Source organism: Sciurus carolinensis, chromosome 13 (assembly GCF_902686445.1).
Source record: "Sciurus carolinensis chromosome 13, mSciCar1.2, whole genome shotgun sequence".
NCBI classification, from domain to species: Eukaryota; Metazoa; Chordata; class Mammalia; order Rodentia; family Sciuridae; genus Sciurus; species Sciurus carolinensis.
Genome location: NC_062225.1, coordinates 67,718,182 through 67,732,162, shown reverse-complemented (window position 1 = coordinate 67,732,162; position 13,981 = coordinate 67,718,182). Strand labels below are relative to the sequence as shown.

The window sequence follows — 13,981 nt, the reverse complement described above, 5'->3', positions numbered from 1 at the left end:
CTGTGTATTCCCTAGAGTCTGGTGACCATATTGATATTAGAGCCATTTCAGATTAGAGTCAATCACTGCAGCTGGTAAAGTGCATGTAAGCATGTCCCTAACACAACATGTAAAGGGGTGATGAATTTTCCCCCAAGACTGCAAGTCAAGGTTTTACCTGAAGTGATTTTATATAAATATGACCCCAAGTGAGGGAACCAATATATGATTGAAAACCCTGGAGGGTAGAAAATGAGAACTCTTAGGTTAATCAGCAATTAATTTTTAAATGCCTACTCTGTACAGTAGGCTATGCATCAATGCTTGGACTTCCTATAACAATTGATTTTCACATATATTTCCATGGATAAATTCTTACAAGCACCCTGTCATGCTGACTGACAGGGCAGTAGGTGTACCACCAATCCCACCGCCCTTTCTTATCAATGAAGAATCAGATTCCTAAAGGATAAAAGACTTACAAATGGCAAGCTTCTGCATCCTAGCTTTGCCTCAGGTGGACTTGCTCTCTAATGTGGGCATCCTGCAACATCTAATTTTCTTGATTTCATATCTGTAAAGAAGCACATAGTACCTTTCTTTGTCCTGCTTCATGAATGTATAATGAAAGAGTTGGAGAAAACATATGAGGGCAGGAACCGCATCATTTTTGTTGTTGAGCTACATCATTGTTTCTGTGGCCCCTTGAACAACATGGGGCATGTGAAGAAGGAGAACCACACCACTGAACCATTGGGATTTGGAGATTTCCTACTCTCAGGGAAGATCTGGAGAAGCTGTTTCCCTTTGGGATCCTGACTCATGTAATCAAGAGCTTTAAAAACCAATGCTTGTTTCGGGATATATGAAACAGTCTAATCTTTTCATAGTATTTTTAACTATATCAGTTACTTTTACCCTTCTGAGTACATGCAAATAACTGGAAAGCCCCTGTGTTTTTACAGTCTCGTTTGGAAAAAAAAAAAAAAAAAAAAGAGTTGTAAAAATAATGAGTGGAGGTAGTTTGATGACCAAGTGTGTTCTGTTACACAATAAACATTCAAGCCAGTCTAGATCTTAACATGACACTAAATCTGCAACCGTCTTTGATGGAAGGATCGACTGAAAGGCAATGGATCAGAACATTTGTCAGAAATGAGTAGACTCACACCATTAGACAAAAGCAAATATTCTTGAAACCCCATTGACAAACTTCCCTCACTATTAAAAAGTGTATAGGGGTTGGGATGTAGATCAGTGGTAGAAAAGTTGACTAACATGCGTGAGGCCCTGGCTTCCATCCCCAGCACAGCAATACGTAAATAAACAGGTGTGTAGAAAGTAGAATAGACCATTCTTTGAGCAGGTCCTTAAAGCCTAGAGGAGATCTGAAAGAGGAAGTAGAACTGTCACTGGGAAAGCAGAGATGGCAGCAGTGGTCCCAAGGGTAGCTCTACATTTACAGATAAGCACCATGGCATTTGGCTGCTGCATGAACTGGAAGCTGAACTGCATTTGTGACCTTGTAAAGCAAACCCACCCAGACACATTCGTTCAATTAATCTTTACCGCAGAGCTGAGAGGGAGCTATTATTAGTGATTCCCATTTTAGAGATCAGAAGACCAAAACTCAAGAAGGTTAATTACCTGCCCAAGTTCATACCACTAATAAGTAGAAAGCAAACACTGGAGTAGACCAAAGCGTTTCCACCCCTGGGTGTTATCTGTCCCTGTGACATAGGAAAACACCCAAGGAGGTTCTGTTTCTTCTGCAAGAGCATCACCCCAACTTAGGGCGTGGCTCACTTGGATTTCTGGTTGGATACCCTGGTGATACTGTCATCTCATCGGCAGATGCTGGTGCCAGTCATCCCAGGACTCGGAGGGGAAGTGGGGAAGAAAGGAACATGCTTGTCACAGTCAAGATTAACTCCTGATAGCAAGGAATGCAGAAGGAAGGCATCACTTGGTTTTCTGTCTTTATTTATGGAAATTTCACAGTGTGAGCTTGCAAGCTGGGACTGAGGGTACAGAGGGGGACAAGACAGAGGTGTGCCCACTCTCATGAGGCTTGGGGCCCAGCAGAGTTGTCTGTTGGGGAATTTGCCAGATGTGTTTTATTTGACTTGTGGAATTATAAAAATTATTTGTCGTTAGTGGTTGCTTATGTTTTAACTATTTCATATATTTTTTACTTCTCTTGGCAAATTGGAAGATCTGGCAGCCGATATTGAATTTCAAGATGACATTTGTCACAGCTGAATAGTAGCTGTCCCCTGAAGTCCCCACAACACCACTCCCTCCACATCCCTAATAGAGACCTCATTATCATATGTATATATATATTTATTTTTTTACTTTTTTTCTTTCTTTTTTTATTTTTTACTGTGAAGCTAAGAGGAAAGATTCTTGAGTTAATTGCCTCTACACAGATACTTTGTTCCAATTAAGACACCACTGTGGTACCAATGTCTCTATCAAAATGTCCCCTTCTGTGCATCACACCTCTCTCTGCTCTATCATGGGCTGGCCTCTGATGCCAGTGTTTGGACCCAGGCCTGCCTGACTAAAATCCTCTTGGACATTTACTGGGCTGCCACTGAGGTTCCTGCGGCACTTAGGAACCACTTATTTCACATTTAGCATGCACTGGTATGAGCATGTCTTTTTGCTTTCAAGTCCTATTACAGTAAACTCTCAGGCCTTTGAGGGAAGATGATTTTATCCCATTCTGTATCACCCGGACTTCACACAGAGCTCTAAAATAAAAGAGGCCTGGTTAATTTTTCCTTTATTTCCATGGTTCTTTAATCAAAGCTCTAAGGCAGTATTTATTACATCTCCAGGTCTCATTCTATGCACCTGTTCCTGCCACTAGCCTGTAAACCTCAAGTATCTCCCAACTAAGTACTAAACCCAGTACTTAGTACTTAGGAGTTGCTCAGTAAATATTGTGGTAGTATTTGGTCAATGGTTTTGGTTGGTGCTAATGACCACACCAGGACTAACTTCTTTTTTAAAATTTTGTTTTCCACCTCTGCATGCCATCTTTCTATTGTTCTACATTAATTCAGATTATTGGACATTGGACTTAAAAAACATTCAATTTGAAAATATTTCAGCAATGTAAATAAGGAAATGTGACCCAATGTAACTAATTTCCCTTTGTAATTCTCTCATAGCTCTCTCTGGACCTCTATCACACAGAAGACGATATTTACAAACTGTCACTGGTGCTGGAGCCTAGAAATTCGAAATCGGTAGGTATTGTCTCCTCTCAGGATATGTGCGAAACACCCTGTTTGTCATTTACAGTAACAGACGGTTACAATGGTGTTTTGTGTTCTAAAGAGTGAAGAACTTAGGGCTGGGGTTGCAGCTCAGTGGTAGAGTGCTTGCCTAGCATGTGTGAGGCCCTGGGTTGGATGCTCAGTACCACATAATGATAAATAAATAAAATAAAGATATTGTGTCCATCTATATTTATGTATTTTTAAAGGATTGAAGAACTTAGAAATTCCTTTTTATTCCCCTTTTGCCAATAGGATGGCTTAACCCTGGCAGTTTGAGAATTACTTCTTAATATCAGAGACTAATAAAAGGAAAGAACATTATCCCACCATTCTGTTTTATTATTATCTTCTACTTCTTGTATCCCTTCTGAGAAATCACCTACAAAAAGGACAAAAAATAAAAAGAACTCATCTTAATGTTAACAATCACTCCTGCCTTTCCAGACATACCAAAAACTCCATTCAGCAATAAATTAGATTTAATACATTTTAAGTGTTCTGATCATAATTCGCAAATTTCTCTACTATAATTGACTCAAGTTAGAATTTCAACTTAGAGACTAAATAGTGCCTAATTTAATTAGGCACTCCTTATAAATAAACTCCTTATAAATAAACATTTTATAAGGAGATTGAGGAAATTGCTTTACTGAATGTATAGTGCACTATTTTAGATGTTTTTCACTAACAAAAATGTCTGGATGGGCTGACAGTGTGGCTCAGTGGTAGAGCACTTTTCTAGCATGAGTTCAATACCCAGCTGCAAGGAAGGAAGGAAGGAAGGAAGGAAGGAAGGAAGAATTAAATAAATAAATCTAGGATGAATTTAAAACAATGAGGATATGAGGTTTACTTGTTGAAGGAAAGAGTGTCGGTGTTTGCTTCTTATGCTCATATCTCAAGATCTGTTTTCTTATAAAGATCTCACAACTGCCTTTTTTTTTTTTTTTTTTTTTTTTTAACTGATAAATACCTTTATGTAGGATAGATAGGCTGGGAGTGGAAAGATGAACACATTTCCAAGCTCAATGATTATCCTGAATCACACTATGCTTTCCAGGGGTTTAATATATACAAATTTCTCATAGAATCCCTACATAATTATGAACAAGCCTGGACAAACAAGGAATTCTTGGTTTTCTAAAACCTAAGAAAAAGAAGGGTATGAAATGCTCCACATTCACAGATTTCCTAAAGCAAATGCAAACTACATACAAAAGCCATGTGTGACCAAAAATGTCCCCATATTTCTTCCCTTTGTCCTCCTTCCATCATCAATAAACAGAAAATGGTGAGTTTAATTTGTTTTCTAAAATTATGCAGAACAAACACTACTGATGGAAAATTACAGTTGGATGACTTGACTTTTCAGTTTATGAATGAGGGAGGTTATTTCTCTTAACTACATTGTTGGAATTTTTCCACTCTCATTTCAATTCAAAGTACAGTGTTTATTCTTCTGCCAACATCTAGTGCTCTCACCTCACACCTAAGACACCTTCAGACCAGTTCAGGATTTCAGTCCTAAAAGTTACCAAAAGTTAATTTCTTAGACCTATCCGTTGTCTTAGTGGGCAATGCTACTCACATGGCACATTTCTTTATTTAGTGTCAGAAATGTAACATTTAAAGTTTATTCTTTCCATTTTTTTCTACGTGTGTTTCTTTAAGGAAAATTTTCATTTCAAAATACTATTTAGTCTGGTATCCTTGAATACATTGTTTTTCTCTTGAAATAATCTTTAAACCAAAATGGAATTTTTTTTTCTTTTTTTTTATTGTAAACAAATGGGATACATGTTGTTTCTCTGTTTGTACATGGCGTAAAGGCGTACTGCCTCTTTACAGTGGAGTTCTACAGCATGTGAGCAGCCTCGCCCTTAAGTCTATTAATACCTTCTGTGATTCTGAACCGTCCGACTGAAAGGGACAGAATGACTGTGAGAGCTGTTGTCTAGGCCCAGCAGGGCAGGCCCTGAGCCTGTCGGTTGACCTAGCAGCACCTGCTCTGAACACAGTGTGGGGGCTGTTTCCTTTAGCGCGTTCTTCCTCTGCCGGTTCCTGGAGACTATCACCTGGGAAGAGACAGCTCAGGCAAAGGGAGGAGTGGGGAGCTGGACTCTGAGACAGCTAGAAAGAAAAGGAAAGCTATCCCCCACAAAAGGAATTTGCAAGCTCCTGTCTCATTCTGCAGATTTGGTGTGACATCCCTGGCTGCTGTGTGTTGAGCCACTCGTACCTGCACACAAAAATTTTCCACCTCCCAACCCTTCCTTTACCCTTACCAGGCACCATATGTTATTGGGTGCCGGATTCCTGGCAGGTATCACGCTATCTGTTAAGGAAACCAGGCCTGATGAACGTCGGTGTCCCACTTAGGTCACCCAGTCAGTGAGTTGGCAAACAGGGATTAGGTCCCAGGCCTGTCTGTCTTCAATGTCTGTGATTTTTCTACCAACCCTCCTGTCAGGATGAGGGTAGGAAGGGCCATTTTGGCACACTTGTCTCCTTTTGTTCCTTTAGATTTACTTTAGTTTATTTTCAGGGTGAAATCTGGTCAATTTTAGGAGATATTTCCGTCAAACAGAAGTGTCGTTTCATTTGTCGTAGGGAGTTAAAAGCTTTCCAAGTCCCTTCCAAGTGCTGAAATCCTATGGGTCTGTGAAAACATGTTTCCCAATCTCTTTCTGTCTCTTCTGTAAGTGGAGCTTCATCCTATTTGACATGTGGTGATAACTAGGGAATACTCTCCAGACGGGAGGTTTCTGTGGCTAGAATTCTGTAAGTTGACTGTGCTTGCAGTTGGTGCTGGCGGAGCTAACCTAAACAGTCAGTCTTAGAAGTTCTCCATCTTTTTCTGTTCATGTGTCTCTCCAGTCATCTACATTTTACTTAGCATCTCAGCAAGAGTTTCAAGGCATCCAAGATCAAAAGAATTGCCTAACAGTTCCACTCATAGAGTTGTTAGTTCCAAACAACTCAGTAAGTATTTCTGTTCCAACAACTTAATGCCAAGTTGGAAAAAAATTAATGCACTTACATTGAAAGACAACTAGCATTTTTATTTCATTCTTAAATAACCACAGTTACTTAACTAATAGATGTCTGTGTCTATTGGACACTGCACACTTTCTTTTTTTTTTTTTTTTTGGGTGCTTGCACGGCAAGCATTCTACCAGCTGAGCTATCTCCCCAGCCCTGCACACTTTCTTGAATCTTGGACTCAGACTGCATGCTACCACCCTTATTTCTTGCTCCACATTGATTTTTTTTCTTCACAAAGATACCATGTCATTGAAAGATGTTTAGTATGATCTCCATGGGTAAGCCGTGTGCTACTTCAAGGTGGTAGTTCTTATACTGTCTAACAAATATTGAGAATAGCTAGCTGCATTTCACTTGGAAGTTTCAAATATCTTTTGAGACCCTCTGAATTTGTCACAGTGCTCTGGGACACTTTGCCATACACTTGGGGAACTCAGGTATATTCTTTACCAGATCAATAAGATGAAAATATGGATTTAAAAAAAAAGAACCATGGTGTGTGTATCCAGGAGTGTGTATGTTGTGTGTATATGTGTGTGTGTGCAAGTGTGTGGGAGCGAACATCCATAGATGACTTTTGATTTTGTGGGTAGCTCACAGGATACCAGTAACACCCAGGGTCTGAAGTAGTAACTCCTCAATGTTTGCAGAAGTGTTTATTCCCAGTTCATTATCAAGTAATGCACCTGCTAATACAGAGTTGCATCTGTGTTCCAGCAAATGCATTGACCCCATGAGAAGGTTGCAGGGAGAGGATCCAAACTGCACAGTAGTCTTAAGTGGTCTCCTGATGGGAAGGTGTGCCAAGCTCGGGTTATGCATTATTGCCACCACCTTTGCTACATTGTGAAGTGAAAATGTCTTGCAAGACGGACAGACCTGATGAGAAAGCCTTGTGTAGAATGCAGTGCGCCAGGCACGGGCAGAGAGACCTAATGGTTCACAAAACAGAAGTGATTGAGTCCTCAAAGGACATGGACTTGGCCATGCACTGGTGCCCGTTTACTGCATGCACCTGTTGATGCAAATTTATCACTAAGACCCAGTATTAAAGAACTAGATACCTGATTTTTACAGATCTTGTTGTATCCTATGAAAATCCATGATAAATTATTATGTGGGTCTTTAAGTATGATTTAGTGATATCTGGAGAACTCAGGTGGGATGAATTGGGAGTACACCATTTTTCCCCCATTTGAAAAATAATACAACTTGGGCTGCTAGTTAGGTCAGTGCACTTTCCAAACATGTATTTCGTTACATATTAGATTCCACTAGCAAAGATTTTTATAAACATGCCACATGAACGTCAAGGTTTTACTGGCAGTATTATATAACATTGTCTTTCTCAATGTCCCTGGTCCTTGCTGCTCAAGGTCCAGTTAAAGTTGAATAATGTGCCTGTTTTCCTTTCAGCAGCCTGCCTCCCCCACAACACCCACCAAGCCTGTGGTGCCCCTGGAGTGGGCATCCGGGGTGATGCCAAAGCCAGACCCCACAGTGATCAACAAGCACATAAGGAAATTAGTTGAGGTAAGTGGTTGAGGGCAAATTTGGAAAGCACTGGGAACCCCCTCATTTTCTTTCTGGAATATTCTGTGACTGCATTGCAATCAGATAGCATCCATGAAAGCAATGTTTCCAGTGGGAACAATTTAGCAGACACTTAGCTCTACCTGGCATTGGTCTCTGGAGAGAATCACTCAGAAAGGTCCTCTTCCCCCTTTTGACGGCGTCTTCTCACTCACCCAAAACTCTCAGTCACCTCCAATTCCTCTCTTTCTTAGACAGTTGATTCCTTTGCCATCACCACCACTTTGAGGGTCCTTTGGGGGATTAAAATCACTCATGGAAAATCCACCTGGGTCACGATGCCAGCTCAGTTGGTGACTCAAGGGCAGGAAAATATCTTGCACGTTGGATTGCTTCACTGCTGTTCAGTTTGGGGGTTCTGAGGCACAGCAGCACAATGCCACTGAGGTCAGAGAAATGACCTGAGGTGGGACTAAGCTCTGTCAGAGATTTTCACACAGAAAGGAGAGTAGCAGTGCCAAGATCGGGGAGATGGAAACATTTCAGGCACAGGAAATGGTGACCCCTGACTAAAGCTCTCCTTCAGTGGATGGGTGCATCCTCTTACAATAGGACTGAGTCTGTGGCATATAATGTGCTTTTTGCTGGGAAAGGAAGTTTAAAGAAAAAAGAAAGAATGTTCTACATTTTGGATAACCCAGGGAACTGTGAAGCACTGAAAGAAAAGTTGTGTGGAATGAGGCAGGAAGAAAAAAATTAGAAAGGGTGATGCAGAAGGATTTTTGCTGAGGGAAAGAGCTGAGATGGTGCTAAGGCCCAGTGGAGGCCTTAAGATGGGGTGGAAACAGACCCAACTCGCCACTGGGGAAAGCGCAGAAAGGCTCCAGGGGTCTCGGGCAGCACATGGACGTAGATACAGCTCAGGAAAGTGAACCAGGAATGGAAGGCAGGACCATTCCCACTTCCTTCTGTAGGCTGCTTCCTCCATTCTCTTGGGGAGTCTAAGCTTCTTTCTCTTTCTCCCCACCCTCTGCCTTTTACCTCCTTTTTCTATTTCCATCTCTCCAATTCTAATTTCATGGGGAAGTCTGACCCGGAGCAGGCAAAATTGCCTACTGTTGCTTTAATCAAATGAAAGACTGGATTTCCTTGTGAATTTTCATACTAAATTTTATTCCACAAAACAAATCTTCTATTTTCACTCTAAATAAATATGGTGTAGACTACAATTGACAGGTACTCCCAAATATTAGCCGTTCTGATTATGGATTAAGTATTGATATATGCACTTGCAAAAACTGTTATGTGATTTTGCACAATTTAATTATCTACAGATAACCTTTTTGTGGGTGCTAAATGCCCTTTTTAGTCATATTTTAAATTAATCCATTAATATATGCCTTCCCTACTTCCCAAAATACTCAAAAAGTGGGTTTCAAAATAGGACAGTATAAATAAGCAGAATAGATGGAAACCACTGGAAAAAAGAAAAAAAAGATTAAGTATGACTGAAATCTAGGTTAAATGTTCATGTTTGCATACATGCTGTTTTAGTCAGCTTTTACACTGCTGTGATCAAAAGACCTGATAAGATCAAGTAGAAGGAGAAAAATGTATTCAGGGGCTCACAGTTTCAGAGGTCTCAGTACATAATCAGCATATTAGAGAGAACATATGGCCTTTGGATTTTTGGGATTGGCTTATTTCACTTAGCATGATTACCTCCAGTTCCAACCATTTACTGGTAAATCCATCATGTCAATCTTCTTTGTGGCTGAGTAATATTCCATTGTGTATATGTATCACATTTTTTTTTTTTATCCATTAATCTATTGAAGGGTTCCATAGTTCAGCTATTGTGAATTGGGCTGCTGTGAACATTGATGTGGCCGCATCACTATAGTATGCTGATTTTAAGTCCTTTGGGTATATGCTGAGGAGTGGGATAACTGGGTCAAATGGTGGTTCCATTCCAAGTTTTCTGAGTAATCTCCATACTGCTAAAGCTTCGTTTTCTCTTGTCATGGTGTTGCAATTCACCCAGCCTAACTCCTATTCAACCCTGGGATCTCAGTGTACACTTTGCTTTCTTTAGAAAATCTTTCTTAATCTATACCCCCACCCTCATATGGCTCTGTTCTTATCCCCTGCAAAACCACGTATCTTTTTATCCTATAAAGTCTTCTTGATTGAGTCATCTTCATCTAGATGCTAAGCTCTTTGATAGAAAGGATAATGTGCTATCATGGCTTTCACAATAAAAGTTCAGAATCTGATGCATAAATCACCTTTTGGTAAACAACTTGTCTTTCCTTTGCAGTCTGTGTTTAGAAACTATGACCATGACCATGATGGATACATCTCACAAGAGGATTTTGAAAGTATAGCTGCCAATTTTCCCTTCTTGGATTCCTTCTGTGTGCTGGACAAAGATCAGTAAGCTTTAATTTTATTATACTTTCATACAAATTTTAAAGTACAAAGCTTTAAAGCATAAAATTTATTTTAAAGCATAAAATTATCAGAGGGGAACAGGGAAACCTATAGTTCCCATCTTGACAAGCTTCAACCTTAGTGCTTTGATAAGTCTCACTTTTCACTGGTATTTTTTCTTGGTGTCTGTAAACATGAACAGTTGGTGGAGTAACAGGGAAACCACATCAGAAGGGCCCATTTGCAAATTAGCCAGGCTCTCCATTGCTTTCATTACTTCTACTGCTTAGCTATCAACTTCAAAAAACCTCCATTAAAGCAGTAGAGGAGAAATATAATTAGATCTAGTTTGGGGAAGTCCTCAGGTTCAGTGAACTTTTGGGTAATCATAAAACTCATTGAATAAGATTTTTTTAAGATTACTTATCTTTGTGAAAGCAGATGGTGCCTGTAGATAGTCAAGAAGCATCCCTAATTTTGTTTTTTTGTTTGATTGTTCAAAAGTTGCTTTGAGATACAAAGAAAAAAAAATGTATTTCCTTAACTTCAAATGATTGCTGAGAAAGTTAATGGCTTCTTTTTTTTTTTTTTTTTTGCGGTACTGGGGATTGAACCCAGGGCTTTGTGCTTACTAGGCAAGCACTCTACCAACTGAGCTATATCCCCAGCCCCAGTTAATGGCTTTAAATGCTAAAAATCAACTCATTAAAAAAAATGCCAAGAAAGTCTGACATTAATAATTTGATGAATTTTTAACTGTGTGAGATTAGTTCCTAATTTAAAAATCATCTGTAGTAAAATGCCGGGTTTTATATCAATGAAATGTTGAAATTAAGTCACATTAGAGTCCTTTAATATTTTTGTTGGTTTGAGAATTAAAAAAAATGAAATCTGTAAGTCATACCAATGAAAGCCTTGATACTTGAATACAAACACTATAAAATTTTAAATTCATCTTCATTATATTCCTTAAACAAAAAATGCTTTTAAACAAGTTACATTATTAGAAAATAAACTTCCTTTGCAAAGTGAAAATTACCTGCTAACTTTCTTTCCTTTCCCCCTTAGTTTGTTATTATCAGTGACATGTAAATAAGACATGGACTTAAAATCTCTCTCCAGTCTTCATCTATTTTCTCTGCTGGTTCTATAGACATAACAGACTGTCCCAGATCTCTATCTCATCTGTATCTATATATCAACACCTCTAGATAGCTATAGAAATGTTTTCCCCCGAAGAATGAAGATTTGAACTATTCCAAGCTTACACGACTTTTATCAGAAGATGTGAAACTTAAGCTAATACCTTAAACTTTACCATGAAGTTTGAGTGATCAATACTGGGAAGTCTCAAAAGGAACATGTTTTTTCTAAGGTACTGTTTTCCAAACTATGTTACACAGAAGTAACTATTAGGACTTTTTTTTTTTTTTCCTGTGGTGCTGGGGATTGAACCCAGGACCTTGTGCATGTGAGGCAAGCACTTACCAACTAAGCTATATCCCCAGCCCCTTATTAGCATTTTTTTAAAAAAGCATCAACTAGTCAAGTGTAAGAAACACAGGGTTAAATCTAATTAAATAGATTTTTTCGACACACAACTTCCCCAAACTTTTAATGGGCTAACGTGCGTTGTACTGTGACCCTCTTCCAGGGTGATGTCTGGCACACTGTTTTACAAATGTATGTGTATAAATATGTTTGTTTATTCATCAAATAAACCTCCCTGCAGCTCCTATTACCATCTCAAGCGTCTATTTATCCACAGAAGACTCTTTGGAAATTGTTATCTTAAGAAATGTTTAATTTTATTCTGCTTCCCATGGAAGACTACATGGGGTTGAAGTCATAGATTTTAGGCCATACTGGGAGTTTTCTGAGACCAACAAAACATCATTCATTCGGATGGAAATCCTTTTAGAACTTCCCTTTGAGTCTAGGGACAGTCTTTCTCTTTGGTTTCAAGGTGGAGTCAGGATGTATATGAGCACAGTGGATTCACTGAGTCCATGCGGGGACCAGCTCTGACTGCCTGGTACTCACAGAAACTAGCCTCGCTATTTTGAGAACTCATGGCCCATTGATAACATGAAAATTGCCACCACAGGCCTAGGAAGAATGGATCACTCTATGAAGAAGTGCATGGATATTTCCATGAGATTCCACTGGCTTCTGTAGTAGATAAACTACAAACTTTCAACAGCTTGACATACTTAAGTTTTATTTTCTCACTCATGTGTGCCCAGTGTTCCTAGTGGCAGATCAGTGTTACCTTTCCTGGTAATTCATGGACCAGGATCTTTCCATTCTTGTGAGTTTGTGGCTCTCTAGGTTCCTGGAGTCCCCTGCATTCTATAGCTGACAGAGGAGAAAACAGAAGATGGAGAAGCACATGTCACATATCATATCCGTTCAAATTGATTTGGCAAGTAATTGTCACGTGACCCCCACCTTGATTGAAGAAGGGCTGGGAAATGTAACTCCTAGCTAGGCAGCTACATTTTAAACAACTGATCTCGGTAATGAAAGATGGTACACATGCTAAACAAGCATTGCTCCTTGTTTTAGTCAGATTTTTTTGCCACTGTGATTGAAAGACCTGACAAGAACAATTCTAGAGAAGGAAGTCCATTTGGCTTATGGTTTCAGAGGCCTCAGTCCATAGATGGCCGGCTCCATTGCTCTTCACCAGAGGTGAAGCCAAACATCATGGCGGAAGCATGTGGCAGAGGAAAGCAGCTCAGAACATGGCAAACAGGAAGGAGAGAGAGAGACTCTGCACCCACCAGAGACAAAATATACACCAAAGTCACATCCCCAGTGATCTACCTCCTCTACTTGCCTGTGGTTACCACCCAGTAAATCCATTCAATGGATTAATGTACTGGTGATGTCAAGGTTCTTAATACCAAATCATCTCACCTCTAAACTTTCTTACATTGTCTCACACATGAGCTTTTGGGAGACAACTTATATCTAAACTATAACACTCCTCCTTTTGCTATTAAGCCATGGAAGGACCTGAGCCAGGTTGCTGCCTGGTGATTTTGCTCCTGGGGATCACTTCACTTTGTATTCTAGTAAGTAATGCCACTGGGTTGTATGACTCAGTGATTCTATCTGTACCTGTAGCTCTATCTATTTCTATATCTACAATCATCTATAACCTCCTGGTTTATATATCTTCTTCCCCAAGAATGTACTCCAACAAGAAATCAGGCTCCTTATGTGTGTTTGCGATTAATTTAGAGATCATAGGATAATAAACTCTTCATGAGATGGGCAAGACACCAGAATGACTCTAATTTTTATAAATTTTGTTAGTAAAATTTATTAATAGGTTAAATAAAACTAATAAATTTTAGTAAATATTATTCAAGTTATTTTGAATATAGATGAAGGAGGGATCTCAAATTCTCAAGTCTGGGGAAAAATTATGGTATTGCTCATACCAACAGGGTAACCTGGGGCATGGTGTTTTGGAAAGAAAGATGTGGAGTTGGGCTTAGATATGTTGATTTTGAGAGGAGAGTGGACCATGCAGGAAGAGATGTCTACCAAGTGTTGAAGATGTGGTACAAAATTCAGGAGAAGAGTTAGGGCTAGAGATGCAGATTAAGTATTGCACCAGCCACATTAGCTGAATCTGGAGTGTGCATGCAAATTCTGATGGGGAACTTAGGGGGAGGTGAGAAATG

General features: G+C 39.5%; 1 protein-coding gene and 1 non-coding gene across 7 annotated transcripts in view; one reads left to right on the top strand and one right to left on the bottom strand.

The window, feature by feature from the left end:
* The window catches only part of Rasgrp3 (RAS guanyl releasing protein 3), a 113,533-nt gene that overhangs the window by 84,138 nt on the left and 15,414 nt on the right, over positions 1-13,981 (top strand). For 5 of the 6 annotated variants that reach the window (XM_047523331.1, XM_047523330.1, XM_047523326.1 and 2 more), the window contains 3 exons: positions 3,162-3,239; positions 7,734-7,850; positions 10,171-10,286. In XM_047523331.1, coding sequence (XP_047379287.1) covers positions 3,162-3,239; positions 7,734-7,850; positions 10,171-10,286 — 311 coding nt within the window. The remainder of the gene's footprint in view (positions 1-3,161; positions 3,240-7,733; positions 7,851-10,170; positions 10,287-13,981) is intronic. The other variant, XM_047523329.1, reaches the window with a different exon arrangement.
* Positions 10,877-10,950, bottom strand: Trnat-agu (transfer RNA threonine (anticodon AGU)). The gene has a single exon. It is a non-coding gene; the product is annotated as a tRNA-Thr (tRNA).